This window comes from Apium graveolens, chromosome 7 (genome assembly GCF_009905375.1).
Source record: "Apium graveolens cultivar Ventura chromosome 7, ASM990537v1, whole genome shotgun sequence".
NCBI classification, from domain to species: domain Eukaryota; kingdom Viridiplantae; phylum Streptophyta; class Magnoliopsida; order Apiales; family Apiaceae; genus Apium; species Apium graveolens.
This window is the reverse complement of record NC_133653.1, coordinates 159911773-159936844: the sequence shown is the minus strand read 5'-3', so window position 1 is coordinate 159936844 and position 25072 is coordinate 159911773. Positions and strand designations below refer to the sequence as shown.

The 25072-nt window shown below is 37.3% G+C and overlaps 1 protein-coding gene across 1 annotated transcript; it reads right to left on the bottom strand.

Annotated features, from left to right (window-relative positions):
- Positions 1-23939: 23939 nt before the first annotated feature.
- On the bottom strand, positions 23940-24818 carry LOC141671982 (mavicyanin). Its single transcript, XM_074478455.1, has 2 exons — positions 24566-24818; positions 23940-24455 (listed from the first exon to the last, which is right to left on the bottom strand). The coding sequence occupies exons 1-2, from the start codon at positions 24723-24725 to the stop codon at positions 24094-24096; spliced, it is 522 nt and encodes a 173-aa protein (XP_074334556.1). The 5' UTR covers positions 24726-24818; the 3' UTR covers positions 23940-24093.
- Positions 24819-25072: the final 254 nt, after the last annotated feature.

The window sequence follows — 25072 nt, the reverse complement described above, 5'->3', positions numbered from 1 at the left end:
CCCATATCTGGTCCTAAATGCGGTCTTGGGAATATCTTCTTCCTTGATCTTTAATTGATGGTATCCCGATCTCAAATCAATCTTCGAAAAGCATTTTGCTCCCTTTAACTGATCAAAAAGGTCATCTATCCTTGGTAGCGGGTAGCGGTTCTTGATCGTTACTTTATTCAACTCCCGGTAATCTATGCATAGACGCATACTCCCATCTTTCTTCTTCACAAAGAGAACAGGTGCTCCCCATGGCGACGTACTTGGTCGTATCACTCCCTTATCCAATAATTCTTGTAGCTGGCTCGCCAACTCTTTCATTTCTGCTGGTGCCATCCTATACGGAGCCTTTGAAACTGGTTCCGTGCCTGGAGCAAGGTTGATCTCGAACTCAATTTGTCGATCTGGTGGTAAGCCTGGTAGTTCGTCGGGAAACACATCGGGGAACTCATTAACTACAGGAATATCTTCCATGCTGGGGCTGCCTCTCTCTGAATCCACTACATATGCTAGGAACGACTCACAACCTTTTCTAAGTAACTTCTTAGCCTGAATAATTGTAAGAAATAGTTGCTCTTGCCTCTGCCCCTTAAATACTACCTTCTCTCCATTCTTCGTCTTTAAATACACTCTCTTGGTCTTACAATTTATCTGAGCGCTATTCTCTCCTAACCAATCCATTTCTAAAATTATATCAAACTCTCCCAGCTTGAAGAGTATCAAGTCGGCTGAGAACTTATATCCCGAAATATCAATCTCACATTTTGGACAAAATTGATTCACAGGAATCTTCTCTTGGTTCGCAATTACCACATTTACTACCTCACTCATAACCGTTTTATCACATTGGAGCTTATCAACAAAAGATTCTGATATGAAAGATCTTGTTGCTCCCGAATCAATCAATACTTTAGCTTTGACATTATTGAATAAAAGTGTACCTGCTATCACCTCAGAATTCTGAACAACATCTTTCATCTTTAGATCAAATGTCCTTGCTGTTGCTTGCGGGGTTGGTGCGGGTGGTGGAGGTAATGCCAATACCTCAGCTGGCACGCTTGCACTGGTACTTGCCACGTTCATCAGAGCTCTGACTGGTCCTGTTGCCTTACACTCCCTAGCCATGTGTCCAGTCTTCCCACACTTGTAACACGTAACTCCTGGCTTCGGCATCTTGCACTCGTTTGCCAAATGTCCCTTCTGATTGCACCTATAACAGGTCATACTCAGCTTATTGCATACTCCGGGGTGCCTTCTTCCACAGTGCTTGCATTCTGGCCTCTGGAACCTATTTTCTCCAACTTGCCCTTGGCTTGCCTGATTGTTCCCTTTTGATTCTTGCCTTTTGCCCAAATTTCCCTTCCTTTGAAAATTTCCGCCCTTCTGGAAACCAATCCTCTTTATATTCCGATCTTGCGAACTTCCAGCTTCAGACTTTTCTCCATAAAATGGAACCTTCCTCTTCTTGTTATCCCTCTCTTTCCTTGACTGCATCCCATTATTCTCAATCAGAGCAGCTTTCTGTACTACTCCCGCATAAGTTTCAAGCTCAAACATAGCCACCCTATCTCTGATCCAAGGCTCCAATCCTTGCTGAAATTTCTTTGCTTTTTCTTCCTCAGTGCTAGTATACTTTGTCACAAACCTTGACAACTCAGTGAACTTCTTCTCATATTCCAGTACAGTCATGTTCCCTTGCTTTAACTCGAGAAATTTTAGCTCCATCTGATTCTGCATGTACTTAGGGTAATACTTGTCCAGAAATAACTTCTTAAATCTCTCCCAAGAAACCTGCTGAGTGACTTCCATAGCTTTTACTGATTCCCACCAATAGATGACTTCTCCCTTCAAGAAGTAAGTGGCATATGGCGTCTTCTGATCGTCTCCTAACTGTACCAACTCAAAAGCCCTTTCCATCTCCTTGATCCAGGTGTTTGCTATCACTGGATCAGTGGTATCATGAAATACAGGTGGATTCACATTCTGAAAAGCTTTGAAAGTGACAATTTGTCTAGGTGGTACTGGTGGTTCAGGTGGTTGGTGTGGCTCACGGTTATCTTGGTTTTCAATTCGTTGTTGAAGAGTTAGTTGTTGTTGAGCTATAGCATTGGTTTGCTGTTGCAAGGTTTCCAGTAGTCGAAGAATGTTTGGGTCTGTGGTGAAGGTGGTTGTTGGGTTCTTCTTTTTGGGAGGCATGATCCTGAAATAAGAGTTGTGTCATAACAGATATGAATGATAAAATGATTCGAGGGTATCGCATGGCATTCTCATTTACATATGGGGTCAAGTTTCCAAATTAAGCAGATATGATGATAAAAACATAAAATAACAGTTGAGAGCAAATGGAACAATAGCACATAATTATTGAAATTTTTAAAGGTCACAGTACATAGGATTGGGACATAGTCTGATTCTAGGAATAACAGGCTTATTTAAAGGAAAGACGGAAACAACTGGGGATTCCATAGAGTCTGATAGTACAACAACATGAAAGGTAAATGGAAAGAACTAAGGCTCCACTCCATCTGAATGGGGCTTGGTAGTCTTTTCCTCTCGAAGCGTCTTCACAATGCTCTGGAGCTCATCCGCCACCATCTGAATGACATACTGGCTGGTACGATCCCGGTGTGCTGGCATCTCCTCAAGCTTAGTATTGACGTACTGAACCAAGGTCTCAAGTCTCGCAATCATCTGCTCCTTGGGCTTCCCTTCGTAGTTTCGGCTGTCCGGATACACGTTCTTCAGTCGGTCTATCAGTCGGTCGTACTTGCCCTGAAGCATGTCGAACTCGCGCCTCAACTCAGCATACACAGAGAAAGCAATAGTGTCGTCCGACCCAGAGGATGACGAGGAATGCGCCCTTTGCTGACAACCAATAAGAGGAGTATTAATAATAATTTACTTAACCTACTCTCTCGCATAATATCTATAACCTACACACAAATCCTATAACCTATTTGGGCTGTCCAGGGACTCTAAACCGTAGCTCTGATACCAAAACCTGTCACACCCCCAACTTAAATAGCGAAATAAATATAGCTATTACATCATTTTAATGAAGGATACACAACCAATCCAAGATCTTACAGTTTAGGGTTTGGAACAGCCCATCACTACCAGCTATTACATCTGATTACAAATACCGAATCCTCACAGCTATTATTACTTATTCTACCTGAGCTCGAACATAAGCATCAGCATCACAGGTCTTACGGGCAGTCTGCTTGAATCTAACCATAGCTGCTAGCTGTAATATCAGGGTAAAGCAAGAAGTGAGCCAAAAGCTCAACAAGTGCTAACAGTACAACGCAAAACATAAATCGAGATATACCTTTAGGAATGACAATGGAAAGACATAATCAATGATAACGAGAGATAAAACTTATGTGAGTTGGCATCATTATGCTTGCATTAAAACAATTTTAAAATCATTCTTAATCAAAATCATTTTATGACGCTACGGATTACAGCCGGTGATCAGCCGCGAAGTAATCCCGAACCTCGCTGGGTTCTAAAACATTATTGGGAATCCCTAGGCAACTTTTAAGCCTAATATAAGTGTGGAAAGGACTCGCGTCTCAGTCCAGATCCACCATTCAAAGAAAACATTTATCCCCCTTTGGGACTGAAAAATCCACATTTTAATCATTTTAAAAACTGATGCCGATTTATGATAAAATCTCTTTCAACTGTAATCATTTTTATCAAGGGATTATAGATCAACTTGAAACACTGGAAATATGACACTAAATCTCAGGGCCATGATCCACTAGACTTTACTATATTAGGGTAATTGAGAGGTTTCCATAAACAAGAACTTTGACAAGGAAATTGAGCAAGGCTATTGGATAATATGAAAGAGTAATGCCAAACTAGGCTTAAAGCAATGGTTGTATACAAGGTATAGGTATTAGAACATCAAGAAGATAAGCATCACTGGTTCCAATAGGATAGAGGTGTTAAAATATAAAGAAAGTGATCATCAGCTCAAGATATAACAGGGTATCAAGCTTTAGGGTAAGGATAGGGTTATCAAACAATCATGAATGAATTTAAGAAATGATTGGCTTTTAGGTATCAAGATAAAGTTTCTATCGAGGTTATTTCAAGAGTTGAATCCAAGCATCAGGGTGCAATATCAAGATTTCTCAGGGATCAATAGCATGATAATCAAAAGGATCAATAAGGTATTATAACAAATCTCTATTTTATCATGGCATTAAACTATCATAAAGACTTTTGAACTACTTGCAATACGTACTCGAGGGTTCATGGCATCTCTATGTAACTCAAAGATAAACAAAAGATACGCTTGATTTAAATATATCAAAATGACTCAGGACAATTGCATCGATATATATATGAACTGTTTACAGTGAATACGAAGGTCAAGTTGAATCACTTGCCTTGAGATAGACTGGTCTGGTCTGACTGGTAGGAGCAACAACTGGAGCTTCACTCGACTTTTATGGCAAGTTTTCCCTCGTCTCGAGATCCTACATAAATAATAATAATCCTCATTATAATATATTCTTACCATCTTAACCTATTTACAACCCGAAATTAAACATGGATGGCACTTAGGCCTAAACGCACTTAATTCATATCCACCATTATATTTTCAAATGTACACACGTAGCCACATAATCACATATCGTATATTAATACCAAATAACATCATATACACCATAATGCCACACTAGGCTTGGATGATCTCGACTCACCACTTAAGTCACTTGGTCGCTAACTAAACGAAGTCTTCAAATTTGGGCTTCCTAACTCAATGTGCCTTTCCTAAATTATCCAAAACCTATTGACCCTCACTTGTGCCTTTTGCTCTACTGACCTTATACTATCTTACAACTATGGTGGTCGACCTAATACTCACTTCTAAGTGTTCTAAAGCTATGTGATAAGTGAAAGTGCTCACTGGTGAAAATTTCAGAATGGTAACTAAGGTTTCTTGAGTGCATTAGACACTCTTAAACTACAAGTTTTTCTTCAAAATTTTTACACAAGACTCTCCTGACCTAAGGGCATCTCACAAGCTTGATGTGGCTCAAAGACCTGGCTTGGGCCTTCTTGGGCCTAAGCTAAAAGTCTAAGGTTCCCCTGTTTTTCTGGGCAGAAAATGCCCTGACTTGAATTATCTTGTGACACATGGTTCTAGCTCATATCCTATGAACTATGGTTGGAAAAACTTCTATGACATACCCTCTAACTAAGGCCCAATTGGGCCTAATGAGGGCCTACCCATGACATGGCCAAATCTCCCTATTTCTAAGTTGCAACAAAACTGTCCCCTGCTGGACAGGTTTTGTTATTCTACTTGTGCACCTAACCAAATGACATGCAAACCTCCAACCAACTCCTAAAACCTATTATATACTCCCCATACTAACTTCTGGTAGCTTGGGCCTCAAAGTGCACATCAATGACATGGTCAAAACTCACTCTAAACCTCAGGGTACTAAACTGATTTTTCTGCAGAAACTATAACTCTCATTTTTCCAAGGCTTTGACTTGACAAACCTATCTAACAACAACTCAAAACTTAAACAAAGACTTATACATGGTATTCTACTGAACTAACTCCCTTTTCTCAAAATAACCTTGGTGAGATCATCCTTACCTAAGGTGCAACTATGGCAAAACAAAAGAGACTACTCTTTACAAATCACAAACCTTTATGCTCTTGAAGCAACAAGATATATATTTTTTTTTATAATAGATAACCATGAATTATTACCATGCAATAAGAGTATAAATCAATATTAATACATTATTCCTACTGAAATTAAGGCTCACTAACAACATGAATCTAAATGATCAAAACTTCCAAAAAAAATCAAAAGTGATTTACATGCATGCATGCTTTCGGATCTTTCAAGCCAAAGCAACATGATTTCCAAATAAATTTTTATCATAATTCAACATGCAAGCCTAACATGGATTACAACTAAATGATCAACTAGCATGCAAAAGGGTTTTATCAAGCTTTTACTATAAAATTCACGTTATCATCACAAAATACACAAAAATGTAACAAGGCAACAAAACACCATCCATTCGGCTCCTATCAAGTCATGGCCGAATGGATTAGGGTAAGAACAACATTTCATAAGTGTAACACTCTTATGTCTAGCCATTCTTGACCCTATGATACTATATCTCATGGTGAAAGCCTTAGATTCACAAGAATCAAGGAGGTTCACTTTGAGTTTAACAAAAACATCACCATGCAAGGTCAAAACATAGGTTTTTCACTCTAAACTTTTGAAATATATATAAGAATAACATATAGGGAGTAAAATTACTTGGATATAAGATGATTGTTTGAGTGAGAGTTGAAGAAAGAAGGGGATGGGGCTCGGTTTTGGTGGTTGCCGAGAGGGGAGGGGAAAAACCGAGAGGTGAGGGAGGAGGGAGGGAGAAGAGAGTGAAGTGGTGGGGTGAAGTGAGGTGATGATCACTTCTTGGACTTGTTTTTATGCATTGATTTGACTATAATGTGAGTGGGTTTGAGATTTTACAAGAGTAACCCTCCAATATAGTTAGGTAGATTTGCATGCAAGGGTAAAGGGGTAAATTGGTTAGCAAAATGTGAGTTAGTGGGATTGAGAATGTCTTCTTTGCCCTTTGATTAAATAGAAGAGAGTTTGCATGCAAGGTTATTCATGTAATTTGATAAATATGACAACTAAAATTTATAATGATTTATTTTTATAAAATAAAATACAAGTTCAAAAATTATAAAATTTATACCATAAATTAACTTGTATTTTTAGAGACTTCATAAAATCATTTTCAAAATTTGTGAACAAAATGCCTTTTAAAAGAAGATTTTTCCAAAGCTTAGAATATTCCTTATAAATCAAAAATAAAGAAATTAAATAAACTCTTGCTTTGAAAAATCATATACTACCCAAAGCAAATTTATAATGCAGAAATTTTCACTCACACAAACGTACAATCATTGAATATATTTTCATTTGACTTAATATTATACCAAATTCACAAATAATATTACATAAAATGTCGGTCGTAACATAAATTCGTGTTGAGAAAGGTGAAAGGAATATGTCCTAAGTCCAATCATGTATTAGGATTTAGGAATAACTTTTATGTAATCTGTTTTGATTTCATTGATATTAATAAAGACTTGTTTTGCTTTTATTACGGACTTTATCTATTTAAGTGTTTAAATAAGATATACCATAGTTTAGAGTAAAGCTTTTTATGGATTATGATGAGATCATAATAGTGAGACCTAAAAAGATGATAACTCTAAACTTAAAGAGTTCCTGGTCGTAGGATTACTAACTGGTAATTAATAATCCGTAAAGATCGGTACATACTATGCTTGCTTCATTATGAAGGATGTCTGTTCTCATAGACATTTGTATGGTGACACTATAGCTAGTATGTAGGTGCTTATTATAGAATAAGTTCACTGAACATGACTCGCCCAGCTGAACAACTGATGGAGTTCACTCACGTGTCAGAAGTTGTTCGCTTAGTGATAGTTGTACAAGTATCCTTAGACTTGAGGTCATCATAGTCATCTTGTGTACACTGAACTATGCTTTGGTTTAGTTCTTAGTCTCCAGGGACAATTATTAGGGCTCTTCTGGGAATAGGAATTTGTACACGAAGATAGTGTATGATCAATAAAGGATCTACCCCTTCCAGTGAAGGAAGCGAATGTTCAAGGCTGATCCACTTATGCTAGTTCAGGAATCTCTGGCCAGAGTGAATGAAATTAGAAAGGAGTTTCTAATTTGCATAGAACTACGCATAGTAAATGGTAAGTAAGTGATTGAATTAGATAGGCTTGACACGAGATCCATGCCTTGTATTTAATCGGGACATTGTAGGGTAGAAGGAGTTTATTGTACGGTAACTATTCACTGAATAGGTTCTTGGTATTCTAAGCAGTGAATTCATATTATCCGGATAGTCGCGATATGCTGAGAAGTATCCCTCACGATGTAGAATAAATGTGATTAATTAATTAATCATATTTAATAAATTAGAGAATTTATATAAATAATGATAAAATAGTTTTATTATTATTTATTTCTACTACCGGCTTAATATTGAACCTACAGGGTCACGCCATAAAAAGAGAATGATTTAATGGTGGAGGAATTAATTAATAATGGCTAATAATTATTTATTTATGAAATAAATAATTAATTGGCAAATTTAATAATTGATTAAATGAGATTTAATTGATTATAAATTAATTAAGAAAAGTTCTTAATATTATTAATTAAGGATTTAATTTTTGGAAATTAAATCAAGAGAGAGAATTATTTCTAAAGTGTTTAGAAAAAGGATTAATAATTAAAAGGTGTTTTAATTATTAATGAGAATAATAAATGGGATAATAATAATATTATTTATGGGAAAATTTTAGCTGAAAATTTTGCCTATAAATACACTATTATAGACCCTATTTTATTCCAACCCACATCAAACCCGAAAACCCAAAAAGTTTGGAAAACCCAATTCTCTCCACCTCCTTCCTCCTCCTTAACATCGTTTTCTTGGTGGATACCGGTGGAGTGCTTCACACTTGAGGAGCAACTGCTATGGATCTCTGATCGTTGTCTCCGAATTATTTTAAAAGGTTAGATTCGATCCCTCGAATTTTTATTCACGATTTATATGCTTTTATTTGGATTTTATATGTGTAAAAGTGTTTTACCATACCCCCGCTGCGATTAAAATCCAACAATGGTATCAGACCATAGGTTGTATGCATATAGATCTGTGGTAAAAATTTCAGAATTTTATGTGCTTGTATGAATTAATTATGTTTTTTACAAGTTATATTATGGATTAATTTTGTCTGATGAGAAATCGTTTCTCAGAATAATTTTGAATGTTGATCTGGGTTCTACAAGTGTTGTAGATCGTCTGGGTATTTTTTTCATAATTTTAGGATGTATAGATTTTTTATTATGAATTTTTGAAGTTCTTACAATTAAATTCATAATTAAATAAATCTTATATATATTTATATGAATTGTTTGTATGTATATATCATTTATCTATTTGTACTGCTGTTGTCTTGTCTGTGTGATGGCACGGGAAGGAAAGAAAAGCAGACAGGGAACAGGACTGTCAGGCTCGTTTTCCGAGGTAGGCGGCGGCGGCTGCAGAAAAAAAAAATAAAAAAAATATAGGGGTGTGACGCATTCCGTGAATGCGTTACACACCTGTGGCGCATTCACGGAATGCGTTACACCTTTTAATGGCTTAAAAGGGTTGTAACGCATCACCGGAATGCGTTACAGGGCTTGTAACGCGTTCCTGTAATCCGTTACAGCCCGACTGTTTATTTTAAAATTGATTTTCTGGGAGTTTCGTAACTCCGTTTTAGGCGTACAATATACCGTTGGATTCGTTTTTCCGAGACGGATCTAATGGAGTGATCAATTTTAGTTTATATAAAAGTTTTGAACTGTTTATATTTCCATGAAGTGTTTTAAAGCTATTTTTGACTGTTTTAGTTGCTTTTAAATGCTTCATGTGATACATAGAGATGTATAATGCTTAGACTAATGTGCTAGATGATATAACATGCCTAACTTGATGTTTATTCATGTTTATATATGTGATATATGCTTAGTTTATCATGCGATGATAGATTTAGGTGAACTTAAATGAACATAAGGCGTTTGTTAGACAACCTAGTATATTGAAATTGTTTCATAACCTTAATAATAATATTATGAATACAATCATGAGATTCTTGTGGTTGTGAAACACGTAATTGAATATGAATTTTCGATATGAGAGAAAGGATGATTCTGTCAACAACAGATTTCTATCTGTAAGAAAGGGTTATTAAGTGACGCCTTTTGACAATGCTCCACCCGATCTGGGAATCATCTGATTATTGATTATTGATTTGAAATATTTAATTTAAAAGGAAGAATTTCTTTATAATATGATTATGATTGTAACGTAATATAATCCCTCTAAAATTAAATAATATCAAGTAGTAATTGGCCAATGATACAACGGGCTTGTGTCGGTCATAGCCTTCCAACATGATAGAAAAGTAGTTCTTATTTTTGAATCATTGTCGGTTCGTGCTACAGCCGAGGGCTTTGATTTCGAAATAAGAAATACTTGTCTATTACATAGAGATGTGTACATTGAATAAGAATCTAAAGGTCGGTACATGCTACAGCCGTGGGCCTTTGGGGACTGATTCAACTGTACGGAATGTTGGGTTAGACTTGACTTAGAATATTGAGTTTGTCGTGCTACAGCCGAGACTCAATTATTCAAGAGGCTAAATTTTGATTAGGGAATAACATGAGATGTAATTGACAAGAGTTGTCTGCCTATTGAACATTACATGGCGGTTCGTGCTACAGCCGGGGTCGTGTAATGGAATGTAGGATCCCTATTCCCACTAGCATTATGAATGCTTAATTTTTCACGTAGGGGGTTGAATAAATTAGATAAACTAGTGGGAGCCACTTATGAATAAAGACCCGATTCATATAGTGTTTTGAAATGAAATCGAATATTTGCTAAGTGTTGTTATGTGTTTATCATTTACAGATTTACAATATACATTATGTCTTCTGCACTATCACTCAGGAGCATACTGGATGCTCACAAATTGACTGGTCCTAATTATGCTGACTGGCTTCGAAACTTGAGAATTATTCTCAGGATTGAGAAGCTGGAATACGTGATTGACTCACCTAAGCTTACTGAACCTGCTAGTGATGCACATAATGATGAACATGTTGTGTATCGTAAGTGGATAGATGATGCAAATGTTGCTCAATGCATCATGCTAGCTTCAATGAACATTGAGCTACAGAAGCAACATGAGCATATGGATGCTCACACTATTCTCATGCATCTACAAGAGTTGTATGATGTGGCGGGGAGGACAGCTCAATATGAGATATCGAAGGAGTTGTTCGGTTGTAGGATGTCTGAGGGATCATCTGTGAATGACCATGTACTTAAGATGATCAATTTGATTGAACGTCTTGGACAACTTGGTTTTGCCATGGATGGGGAGCTGAGCCAAGATTTGGTCTTGTAATCGCTTCCGAGTTCGTTCTCGCAGTTTGTTGTGATCTTTCACATGAATAAGTTGGATGTCAGCCTGCCTGAACTCCACAACATGTTGAAGACTGCGGAATCGAATTTTCCCCCTAAGAAGAGTTCTGTTCTTCTAATTGGTGAAGGTTCCAATCCTAAGAAAAGGAAGAGGAACTCTTCCAAGAAGAAGAAAGTAGGTGAAGAAAAGCCGGTTCCACCAAAAGCTGAAGACCCCAAGAGCAAAGTTGTTTGCTTTCACTGTAACAATGTGGGGCACTGGAAGAGGAACTGCAAGGTTTACCTTGCAGAATTGAAGAAGAAGATGGGTAGTGAGACTACCACTTCTGATTCAGGTATGTTCATGATAGAAGTGAATATGTCATTAAATCAAATTTCTACTTGGGTATTAGATACCTCCTGTGGTTCTCAAATCTGCAATTTGTTGCAGGGACCAAGGAGAAGTAGGACTCTTGAAGAAGAGGAGGTGATTCTACTGATGGGAAATGGAGCAAGAGTTGCTGCTGAAGATGTAGAATCATTTCATTTACATAGGCCTACGGGCATGACTATTATTTGAAATAATTGTTATTTTGTTCCCTCGATTGTGAGGAATATTATTCCCATGTTAGACTTGGCTGGATTTTCATTTATTATTGATAATAATGAATGTTCTATTCTTAGAGATAATATTCTTTATGGACGTGGTACTTTAAATAATGGTCTGTATAAATGTGACATAATTTACTTCAGATTGAACAAACTAATAAAAGAAAAGGGATGATGAAAATCTCACTTTATAGTGGCACTGCAGTCTCCATTTAGTAGACATGGAGAGAGGGCTGCAAATTTGCTAGGAATGGTACACACAGATGTATGTGGACCAATGTCTACGCATGCCATGGGTGGATTTTCATACTTCATTACTTTCATAGATGATAGATCTAGATTCGGATATGTGTTTGATGAAACAAAAGTCTGAGGCCTTTGAAAAGTTCAAAGAGTATAAGTATGAAGTGGAGAAACAACCAAACATAGTATTATAACTCTTCGATCAGATCGAGGTGGTGAATACTTTAATGGGGTGTTTCTACATTATCTCAAAGTAAATGGTATAGTCTCCCAGTGGACTCCTCCAGATTGGTATCTGAAAGGAGAAATCGAACTTTGTTAGACATAGTTCGGTCCATGATGAGCTATGCAAATCTTCCAGTATTCCTATAGGGTTATGCATTGGAAACCTCAGCATATTTACTGAATAAGGTGCCTTCCAAAATTTGTTCCTCAAACTTCGTATGAGATATGGAAAGAAAGGAAACCGAGTCTTAAACACGTTAAGATTTGGGGATGTCCAGCTTATGTCAAGTAAGTTGACCCAGATAAGCTGGAATATCGATCCGTAAAATGTAGTTTTGTGGGATATCCTAAAGAGACTTTAGGGTATTACTTTTGCACCGATCATCGGGTGTTTGTCTCCAGACATGCTACCTTCTTGGAAAAGGAGTTTATCCTTGAAGGAAACAGTGGGAGCAAAATTGAACTTGATGAAGTTCAAGAAGCACAAACTACTACGGATCAAATGGAAACACCTGTTCTGACTGAACAACCTTTTGTGGAACAGCCCATTCATAGATCAGGGAGAGTGTCTCGCCAACTTGAGAGGTATTATGGCCTTGTCATTGAGAATGATAATGAGTTGTCGATCATTGATGATGACGCCCCTGTGACCTATAATGAGGCTATGAGTAGTGTTGACTCAGAGAAATGGCATAGTGCCATGAAATCCAGAATGGAATCTATGTATACGGTATACAAAAGATAGATTATAGCAGATGACCAGGTGGAGACCTATAAGGCCAGGCTTGTGGCAAAAGGATTCAAACAAAGGCAATGGATTGACTTTGATGAAACCTTTTACCTGTAGCCCTGTTAAAATCAGTTCGGATTTTGCTTGCGATTGCTCCTTACTACGACTATGAAATTTGGCAGATGGCCATATGGTTTTCTTTCCAAGGGAAATGAAAACCTAGTGTGTAAGCTGTTGCGAACCAAATGTGGTTTAAAGCAGGCTTCTCGAAAGATGGAACATTCGTTTTGATGAGACAATTAAAGAGTTTGATTTTATCAAAAAAAACAAAGATGAACCATGGGTCTACAAAAGGGTTAGTGGGAGCGCGGTAACATTTCTTGTATTGTATTGAATTAGAGTTGACACACATAACAATATAGCAGACCCACTCACAAAGCTACTTTATGAAAGTCACTTTGATCGTCATAAAGACAAGATGGGTATTAGATACCAGAGTGATTGGCTTTAGTACAAGTGGGAGATTGAAAGGAATATGTCCTAAGTCCAATCATGTATTAGGATTTAGGAATAACTTTTATGTAATCTGTTTTGATTTCATTGATATTAATAAAGACTTGTTTTGCTTTTATTACGGGCTTTATCTATTTAAGTGTTTAAATAAGATATACCATAGTTTAGAGTAAAGCTTTTTATGGATTATGAAGAGATCATAATAGTGAGACCTAAAAAGATGATAACTCTAAACTTAAATAGTTCCTGGTCGTAGGATTACTAACTGGTAATTAATAATCTGCAAAGATCGGTACATCCTATGTTTGCTTCATTATGAAGGATGTCTGTTCTCATAGACATTTGTGTGGTGACACTATAGCAAGTATGTAGGTGCTTATTATATAATAAGTTCACTGAACATGACTCGCCCAGCTGAACAAGTGATGGAGTTCACTCACGTGTCAGCAGTTGTTCGCTTAGTGATAGTTGTACAAGTATCCTTAGACTTGAGGTCATCATAGTCATCTTGTGTACACTGAACTATGCTTTGGTTTAGTTCTTTGTCTCCAGGGACAATTATTAGGGCTCTTCTGGGAATAGGAATTTGTACACGAAGATAGTGTATGATCAATAAAGGATCTACCCCTTCCAGTGAAGGAAGCGAATGTTCAAGGCTGATCCACTTATGCTAGTTCAGGAATCTCTGGCCAGAGTGAATGAAATTAGAAAGGAGTTTCTAATTTGCATAGAACTACACATAGTAAATGGTAAGCAAGTGATTGAATTAGATAGGCTTGACACGAGATCCATGCCTTGTATTTAATCGGAACATTGTAGGGTAGAAGCAGTTTATTGTACGGTAACTATTCACTGAATAGGTTCTTGGTATTCTAAGCAGTGAATTCATATTATCCGGATAGTCGCGATATGCTGAGAAGTATCCCTCACGATGTAGAATAAATGTGATTAATTAATTAATCATATTTAATAAATTAGAGAATTTATATAAATAATGATAAAATAGTTTTATTATTATTTATTTCTACTACCGGCTTAATACTGAACCTACAGGGTCACACCATAAAAAGAGAATGATTTAATGGTGGAGGAATTAATTAATAATGGCTAATAATTATTTATTTATGAAATAAATAATTAATTGGCAAATTTAATAATTGATTAAATGAGATTTAATTGATTATAAATTAATTAAGAAAAGTTCTTAATATTATTAATTAAGGATTTAATATTTGGAAATTAAATCAAGAGAGAGAATTATTTCTAAAGTATTTAGAAAAAGGATTAATAATTAAAAGGTGTTTTAATTATTAATGAGAATAACAAATGGGATAATAATAATATTATTTATGGGAAAATTTTGCCTATAAATACACTATTATAGACCCTATTTTATTCCAACCCACATCAAACCCGAAAACCCAAAAAGTTTGGAAAACCCAATTCTCTCCACCTCCTTCCTCCTCCTTAACATCGTTTTCTTGGTGGATACCGGTGGAGTGCTTCACACTTGAGGAGCAACTGTTATGGATCTCTGATCGTTGTCTCCGAATTATTTTAAAAGGTTAGATTCGATCCCTCGAATTTTTATTCACGATTTATATGCTTTTATTTGGATTTTATATGTGTAAAAGTGTTTTACCATGCCCCCGCTGCGATTAAAATCCAACAAAAGGATATTTTATAAATAAACCGTTTGTCCGTTTAATACGAAACGAACGCGTACAGCTCAGAAAATATTTTGTTTTCATTAAAAATACTTTCGGGACCTAATTTCTTTTGTATTATAAGGTCATTTGATTTGTGAGTCATTCTGAGTCGATTTTTTTAGTGGTAAATCATATTTTTGACCCGATTTGAGTTTTAAACGTACTGAGTCGAACTTTTTGACGAACCGAGGCATGTGTTATATGAATTATGTGAAACATGGATTATTGTTTATATGTTATGTGAATTATGTGCATATATGGGTCAAGAGTCTTGTATTTGACTGTCTTCTTTATGTGTGGCGTATCGTATGGGTAGACGATAGGATTTTGATGCGCAGTTCGTCGAGTAATTATCCTTTAGACGATTAAAGTATGATCTTTTAATTGTAGATATAAGACTTTCAAGACGATTAGGACCAGATGGAATGAATGAAGACTAAAGTTGAATATTATAGAATCTTGGGTTGCAGCACTGCATTAGCAGCAGATCAGAGATTTAGCGAAGTAAAAGACGGGGATGCCTTGAGATGCCAAAAAGAAATAATTGCGTTTATACGAGTGTGACTAACTGCTTAAATCAACGGCAAGTATCCCTATCATCACTTATTATTCAAGTGACATTTATTTTGAATGTCATTATGCAAATATTGATTTCCCTATTCTCAGTTCAGAATAGATAAATGTTTTATATATCCCTAAATTAAATGATTCTGTTTATGCAAGTATTCTTCTGCTATTCTATGTTCAGAATAGCTAAGAGATTTTACTTATCAAATTACTGGATTTATAAATGTTTTGAATTTTGAGAAAAATGACATTGTTTTGGTTTTTCTACCCAAGTAAATGGGCGAAGTTTATAAGGGTGTCGAGTATTATGATCCCTTTCAATAAAATATTTTAAGATTGGATTGTTGTGTAAGAGGCCGTGCGGCAGTCTAGCGGAGATTTAGGTATTATACAGGATATAATACCTTTAGGCCGATATGTGCCTTGGGTGCCCCGTTTGTTTAGCTGGATATGCTTCGGCATACCGGTGTTGCTCCGCGGCTGATCACCGGCGGCAACACACCGTCGTTCGAGGATTTCAATCTAAATTATTAAATTGTTTTGATAATCATTGAAAAATGATTTATCAACTGTTTTGGTTTTGAATAAAGGTGGAATACAGTTTTAATTCGGTTGCTGATTGATGTTGATATTTAAGTTGTTGTTAAATATCAAAGGTGGTATTAATGCAGATGATTGATGTTGACTTCCCTATTTTAGCACGGGTAGGTTGTGAGCATCAGAGTTCGTATTGATATCTAATTTGACATGACATCAAAATGAGTATTAATATCAAGAGTTCGGTTTTGAGTAAAGTTTATGATTCATTCCATAATCATTGCTTCTTGTTATTGTTGTTTACGATATTTCCGTAAACATTTTTTTATGAGTTTTATTCTCGTCAAGATTCAAAGTATTGCTGAAGCATTTCGCTCAAAAATATCAAAATGGTTTTGAACACAAATAAGGAACCAATTATGGGGTTCCTCAACTAAAATTTTATGATTCAGCAATTATGATTTTAAATGTTCTGCTCTAATGCAGATGTCGGTTTAATATAAAAAAGATCCTATATATGTCACAATGATCTTGCTGAGCATTTCTTCCGCTCATGCTTGCCTGTTTTTAAATTTAACATCCAGTGAGGATTAATTTGCGATGTTTAGCCGTGTAATTCGAGGAAGCAAAGAAGAAGCTTTTGAAAGGTGGTTGGTCCAGGGTTTGCGCACTAGTGTAAGTTTTATCGTATAAAGTTGTTTATATTATATTATATTATAGTTGTGTATTTTATAGTTAGGCCTAATATACTTCTTTTCGAAGTTATACTAGCGGGTTAAGTTTTGAGATTGAGAATTATTGAAAAGAGTTTAAAAGAAAGAGAAAAAATTTATTTGTGGAATTTGGATATCTTGTTTCTAGAACTGTAACCTTAAAAGATCTTGGATTAGTTGGGGTCATAAATGAATAAATATATTCCACTGGCATTTGCATTTCGATTTAACGGGTTGATTTGGATTGAGGTTTTATAGTGACGACCAAATCCTCTGACCCCGGATTTGGGGGCGTTACATTGAAGTTTGGGAAGATATACAACTTAAAGATTTTTAGCTGTACAACGGAACAAAGTATGTCCTTCCTGATCAAACATACTTTTGTGTAGGGCAACCCCACTCCTATAGAACTGAGCTCTTTTTCGCACTCTAATGTTGCATCGTAAACCCTTATCAAAGTTGGTTTCTTCTGTGTAGATTTCATACCGTATCCTCTTTTAAACACTAACAACACGTATCAAAGCTCATCAATAATAAATGTTCCTAATAAATAAGCAATTAACTTCATGAGACTATAATAGTAACTATTAACGCGGTGCTCTGTGTCTCAGTATTATCCCTGAATGCAGCTAAAACCTGTAGGAATCAACTCTAGATATACAAGGTTTTAATGACTGGAAGTAATAGTGGAAGTGTGAAGGTAAAGCCAGTTGATGCTGCTATACTCTCTGGAGTGGTAATCGCTCTATCATCTTCTCAAAATAGAGCTTTTGTTCTTTAGATGTACATTTAACTGACCTTTTGAAGAGAATAATGGTTTTGGAACATTAAAGTAAGAAATGAAAATCATTGCAAGTATGTGAAATTGAACATAGTGGGAACTGGGAAGTGGATGTGGCTTCGTGCTGTGCCCGTATTTGTTTTAGCTGCCAGCCAAATATTGCAGTATTTGATTATATGCAAGCTATTTGACAAGAAACTATGTAGACAGGTTGCCCAAAGACTTAGTATTATTCATCTCAATACATTGTTTAAATAGAAAACATAATATATGAATGGAAACTAGAAAATAGGTAACAAACATAATGCAACAACTAATTTCCTAGAATGTCTCTATCACTTATTCTAATTGATCAGATCCTACAAACGCTCCATGAAAACTTCCCTGACAGGCCACCAAATACGTGACATGCAAGTTTTAGATTATTACCTACACCAAAATCCATTGGTACCAGCTCCTGCATTAAGATCAGCAAAGGAGACATCGTATAGAAATACTATGGATATTCCACAGAAAGAAATTGAGAGCTTGAGAGAAATATTAGTGATGAACATTAGTGCTCGTTTCATTTTGTCTACTCAGTGAGGAACTTCTCAGCAACTTATTCTAATTGATCATATCCTACAAACGCTCCATGAAAACTTCCCTGACAGGCCACCAAATATGTGACGGGCAAGTTTTAGATTATTATCAACATTCTCCCCCATTATCTCAAACTTGCCTATCTATTTTCTTGATGCCGAGTAAACCCCTCATTCATTCAAACTTAACAAAAGATAAAACTTTGGTTAGAATGTCCGCCTTCTGATTATCACTGCTGACATACTTTATTATAACTTCTCCACGCTCAATGCATTCCCGTATAAAATGATAGCGGATGTCGATGTGTTTGTTTCTTCCATGGAAAACTAGATTCTTTGCAAGATCGATAGCTGATTTATTGCCAATGTGTATAACTACAGGACCAATTTGATTACCAGTTAACTCTGTTAACATATTTCTTAGCCAAATTGCTTGACAAACTGCTGCCGTTGCTGCCATGAACTCGGCCTCACAGGTAGATAATGCTACACAACATTGTTTCTGGGATACCCACGTTATCATACTGTCGTTTAAATAAAATACCACACCACCAGTTGATTTTCTATCCTCAAGGTGACCTGCATGATTGCTGTCAGAATCCCCAGACAGCTCATTGTTGCCTGCATCTCTTGTGTACACCAAACCATAGTCCATCGTTCCCTTCTCGTAACGAAAAATTTGTTTCACTGCAAGTAAGTGTACAATGGTTGGTCTCTCCATAATTCTGCTGATCATGCCTATAGCGAAGGCTATATCTGGCCTGGTATGAACTAAGTATCGTAGTCCACCCACCAAACTTTTGAACTCAGTTGCGTCCACAGCCTTGCCAGTTTCATCTTTAGTCAAATGTTCCTTCGGATCCATGGGGAACTTATATGGATTGCACTGAGACATGCCTGCCCTCTCGAGTACTTTCTTTGCATACCATGTTTGCTTTAGTTTTATGGATTCTGCACTTTGTTTGACCTCAATTCCCAAGTAATAATTCAGTCTCCCCATATCACTCATGTCAAACTTTAAACTCATTTGTTCTTTAAAGTGATTAATGAGAGAAAAGTTGGAACCTGTGACAAGTAGATCGTCCACGTAAACTCCTATGATCAGGACATCTTCTCCGTCTCGTTTAACATATACACCATGTTCATATGGGCATTTTGAGAAGCCAAGACCTTCCAGACATTTATTGAGCTTAGAGTACCAAGCTCGCGGAGCTTGTCTTAGCCCGTACAAGGCCTTGAGAAGCCTGTAAACTTTCTTCTCTTGACCCTCTCTTAAGAAACTCTCTGGTTGGGCTACATACACTTCTTCGCTGATTTCACCGTTCAAGAAGGCTGTTTTGACATCTAAATGGTGCACGTCCCAGGAGTTCTTAGCTGCCAAAGCCAACAGCATGCGCACGGTCTCAATACGTGTCACTGGGGCAAATATTTCTTTAAAATCAACTCCTTTTTCTTGCACATACCCCTTCACCACTAATCTAGCTTTGTGCTTGATAAAATTTCCCTCTGCATCTTTCTTAAATTTGTAGATCCATTTTAAGCCTATTTCTTTGTGTCCCTTTGGTAGATCTGAAAGTACCCAGGTTCCGTTCTTCTCTATCGAATCCAATTCACTTTGCATAGCTTGTCTCCAAGCTTTGTCTTTCACAACATGTTTGAACGAATTTGGTTCATCTATTCCCATGATTAGTAGCTCGTCCTCCTGATCAACTTCTTCAGTATCATTATAGATATCCTCCAGTGCTCTGAATTTCTTGGGTGTGGCACTATCATCATACATATTTATATTTAACTTTGGACTTGAATGTGAGGATACAAGTGTTCAAATATCTCCTCCATCTTCATTATTTACATGTTCTGTCCTGGGATTTTCTTCCTCTGCAATTTCATCAGTGAAAATTTATGGCACGATAAATGAAGACGACTTGCTTGTTTCTGTTGTTTCTTGATTATTCCAGGACCATGTTCTATCCTCATCAAATATGACATCTCGGCTGACAAATAGTTTGTTATTTCGTGGATCGTACAGGCGGTACGCTTTTGTTCCAGGTTCTTTACCCAGATTAACCACCTCCTGACTTCGATCATCTAGCTTCTTTGTTCTATTCCCGGGCACCTTCATATGAGCCACACAGACGAACACATGGATATGATTAATGTCTGGTTTGTGTTCCATCCACATTTCATAAGGAGTTTGTCCAGATAGTGCACGTGTTGGAAGTCGATCCAATATGTACACCGAGTGCCTTATCGCTTCAGCCCACAACTCAGACGGCATGTTCATCTATTTCAAATAACTCCTTGCCATCTCAACAATGGTCCGGTTTCGTCTCTCAACAACGCCGTTTTGCTGCGGTATATAAGGTGCCGTGAAGTGTCTTGTAATTCCAACTTCCTTGCAGTATGTACAAAATTCTTTGGACATGAATTCCCCTCCTCTATCGGTTCTAAGTATTCCGATCCTCTCTTTCTTTTTGTTTTCGACCTTGGCTTGAAAATGTTTAAACACACTAAATGCCTCACTTTTTTCTTTGAGCATATATACCCACATATTTCGTGTGAAGTCATCCACAAGTAAAAAGAAATAGCGATTTCCAGCAGATGTTTTTGGAGAAATGGGTTCACACAAGTCCGCATGAACAAGTTCTAATGCACGACTGGACTTGAAATTTGACTGGTTTGGAAAATGTTTTCTTACCTGTTTCGCTAGAATGCAGCCACTGCAAACTCCCCTTGGTTGTACAATTGATGGCATGTCTCTGACCATCTGCTTTTTTGACAATAACAACATGGATTGAAAGTTGACATGGCCCAGGCACAAGTGCCAAAGCCTGGACGTTTCTTCCCCCTTTGACATCAAACACATCGAGTCCCATGGTTCTATGACGATTTTGTATAGTCTGTTTCCTGATCTTGTAACCTTCATCAACAATTTTCCTTCATTATCATACACGCAGAGCAAATTGTTGTGAATTATGACTTTGTGTCCTGTCTCTGACAGTTGTCCTAGGCTGATGACATTGTTACAAAGAGTGGGTATATAGTACACATCGTGCAACATTCTATCCTCCCCATTTTTGCACCTAAGCTTGATAGAGCCTTTACCTTTTATCATGACCGCGGAACCATCACCAAATCTTACCCTGCCACCAATTTCTTCGCTCAATATTTCAAATATCGACTTGTCACCTGTCATGTGATTACTAGCACCGTTGTCCAGATACCAAGTATTTGACTCCCTTTGATTTTCATGTATGACGGATAACAACTTTGGCATTGTCTCACCTTCATTTAGTTTTACCAAGTCCTTGTCTCCTTTGACGTGTTTTGCCAGTAGTAGCGCTAGTTCATCTTCCTCTATATAGGCCATGTTCATCTCCTGCTTTAGATCTCTGCCTCTACGTGGTTTCCTGCATCCTGCTGCGTAGTGACCCAGCAAGCCATAATTGTAACATTTTACTTGGGTTTTGTCACGGTACCCACGACCTTTCTGGAGAGAGTTTTCACTTAAAATTCCTCGATTTGATCTCTTCAGCCACTCCTCCCGAGAGAGCAAGAGCTTTCCACTGTTGTTGTCCCCTTTTCGCCACTCCTCTTCAGTCAACATGAGTTGTTCCTCGTTCGAGACAGTGCTTCCCTTTAGCCTTTCTTCATGTGTCTTTAGTGCTCCTATTGTCTCTTCCACCGTCATAGTGTTTAAATCCCCAAACTGTTCTAGAATGGAGGCAATCTGTAAATATTTTGAAGGAACGGCACGTAATAGTTTCTTAACAACGTAGGATTCAGCAACTTCTTCACCCAGGGCTCGTATGTTCGATACAATTCCATTGATTTTCACACAGAAATCATCTATTTGGTATGTATTCTTCATGCTCAATTCCTCAAACTCTGCTCTCAAAGTTGGAACCTTCGCCTGTTTAACCCTCTCAGCCCCTTGACACGTGATTTTTATCGCATCCCAGGCGTCTTTCGACGTCTTCTTATTCGCGAGAGATAGCAGTATCTCCTCCGGTATGGCCTGATAAATCATAGCCAACGTGATCTTGTCTGTCTTATCTTCGATCGCCGCTTTGTGATCACTGGGTTCAACGGCTTCCCACACTCTATGGGCCTGCATAAACACTCTCATCTTCATGGACCACGCCGTATAGTTACCCTTTGTAAGCGTTAGGTAGCTAAGACCAAATGAACCTCCCTTGAATTTGTCCGCACCATTCTTCACCGCACCAGTCTTTGACATTCCTTCGATCTCTTGCCACGCTCTGATACCAAATATTGCAGTATTTGATTATATGCAAGCTGTTTGACAAGAAACTATGTAGACAGGTTGCCCAAAGACTTAGTATTATTCATATCTCAATACATTGTTTAAATAGAAAACATAATATATGAATGGAAACTAGAAAATAGGTAACAAACATAATGCAGCAACTACTTTCCTAGAATGTCTCTATCACTTATTCTAATTGATCAGATCCTACAAACGCTCCATGAAAACTTCCCTGACAGGCCACCAAATACGTGACGGGCAAGTTTTAGATTATTACCAACACCAAAATCCATTGGTACCAGCTCCTGCATTAAGATCAGCAAAGGTGACATCGTATAGAAATACTATGGATATTCCACAGAAAGGAATTGAGAGCTTGAGAGAAATATTAGTGATGAACATTAGTGCTCGTTTCATTTTGTCTACTCAGTGAGGAACTTCTCAGCAACTTACCTCTCCTTGCTTGGTGGAGAATTGGTCTGCAGGCTTTACCTTTTTTAATGAACCCATAGGGTGTGTGTCTGAACTGTTGGTTCTTGACATAGGGTTAGGGCCACAAGCACCTCAGTTTATGGAAGTTCCAATGGTGGATGAAGAGTGGGAGGCATTTGAGGACATTCTGGAAGATGGAGGAGAAATGCTAGTGGTAAATTTAGTCTTGAAGGCACTAGGAGCTCAGAATGAAGAACCTCAGATCCAAGAAGTCGTTTTTGAAGATGAGCTTTTTGCTGATTCAGAAGAGGATGAAGACGATCTGTTTGATCTGTTTTAAAGGCTTGGTTTCATGATGGTTTGGTAGTTGGAGTCGTTGCAGTAGTGTCCTTTGTTTCCAGTTCTTGTTTTTAAGATTCGTAAGTAGCTTTGTAGTAGTTTATTAAGTTCAGTTGCTGAAGCTTTATGCTTCCACTATCTAGGTTTCAGTTCTAGTAGCGTCTTGTGTTTCCCTTGTAATGTTTGAACTCCTACTATAATTGGAGGTATTTCAATGAATTGGATTTTCAAAAAAAAAAGGCAGGCATTCTGATATTTTACAAGTCCGGTGTTGCTAACCATAATCAGCATCGGAGATTCAGATTAGTATCTTGCAGCAGATTATACTTTGTGTTTACCTGATCTGAATGTATCTAGGGGTATGGCTTTGGAAACATCAGTCACAACACAATTGGTTGCTGAATAAAAAAAGGCATACGTTGTTTTCTCCACAAGGATAAAAATAAGGCTCATCAATTGAAACTTAACAACTGTGAAAAGCATGAGAAAGTTTACAAAAAAATATTCAAGAAGTAGGATAAAAGAATATCCGCCACATTATTTGCTTGACCAAAGCTTGAAGTAGTCATGGAGACATCTATACGTCCCACAAGTTCCAACAAGTCCCTTAGCATGAAACAGGAGCCCGTTCACCGGCTAAAATGTACTGTATTAAGTATGGCATAGTTCAACATTATTACATAGGGATAACTAAAGTATCCAAAACAACTTATAGAACCCGCAGCTACATGGATAGATGTAGCCTTTATCAAAATAATCGAGCATTCTCACTACTTACAACATTGTGAAAAACATAGAGAACACCACCAAAACAGCCATGAAAATGGAGGAAGAAAGAGGGTGGAGAATCTGATCAGCCGTGGAAGTAGATGCAGGTGTTGAAGAAGAAGAAGAGGACGAAGGAGTTGAAGAAGACGACGGAGTAGACGATGCAGAGACAATTTTAATCTTGACCTTCATTCCCTGATCACAGTGCCCCATTATGCCACAGGCGAAATATCGCGTCCCGGGCTTATCTAACTTAACTACACTGTTCCCACCCTTCATGGAATCAACTGCACTCTCAATGCCACAGCTCTTGTACGCACTTTCATCCCCTAGTTCAACTACACTGTGCATTGTCGAATACTTGAAAACTGTGGATAAATTATATTTAATAGTTAATTGCAAAATCACCAAGTAGTGCATTTAAAATGATTATTCTTAGTAAATTGGGCATCAGGCTAACAGAGTAATCTAAACATACCAAGTTTATCGCCAACCTTGAAGGTCTCACCGGAAGCCCATGAACTGAAGTCGGTAGATTCATCCCATCCAGAGCTTCCTCCAACTGTGTGATCCTTTGCGGATACAGCCTCCTTACTGACCAATGCAGCAAAAATTAACATCAACAACACTTTCCTCATGACTTTTATTTTTAAAATTTATCGATGATCGCTTGAGCCAAGTCCAGGGAATGAGATACCTACGTACTTGCCTAGTTTAATTATATCCACTTGCCCCGCATGTAGATTATGTGGAATTTCAGATGATAGCATGCAAGAATTTGGCGTGAAGCAAAATTTTCTTGGTAGGTTGAAAAGTAGCTAGGTGAAGCTTGGAGTTTAAACAAAGCTATCACATTTATCATTTCCATCACACCTCATTTCTTCTTTTCTGATTTCAGGTTGACTCTGTAACTCCAAATTTGGAGATGTCGAATTTAAGATTAAGGGCCTGTTTGTCTTGGACTTATAAGTTATAGTTTATAAGC

Excerpts from the sequence above, each read along its gene's own strand:
- LOC141671982 (XM_074478455.1), bottom strand. The coding sequence starts at position 24,725 with ATGAGGAAAGTGTTGTTGATGTTAATTTTTGCTGCATTGGTCAGTAAG. Across the intron at positions 24,456-24,565 it reads CAAGGTTGGCGATAAACTTG|TTTTCAAGTATTCGACAATG; the intron begins GTATGTTTAGAT and ends ATTTATCCACAG.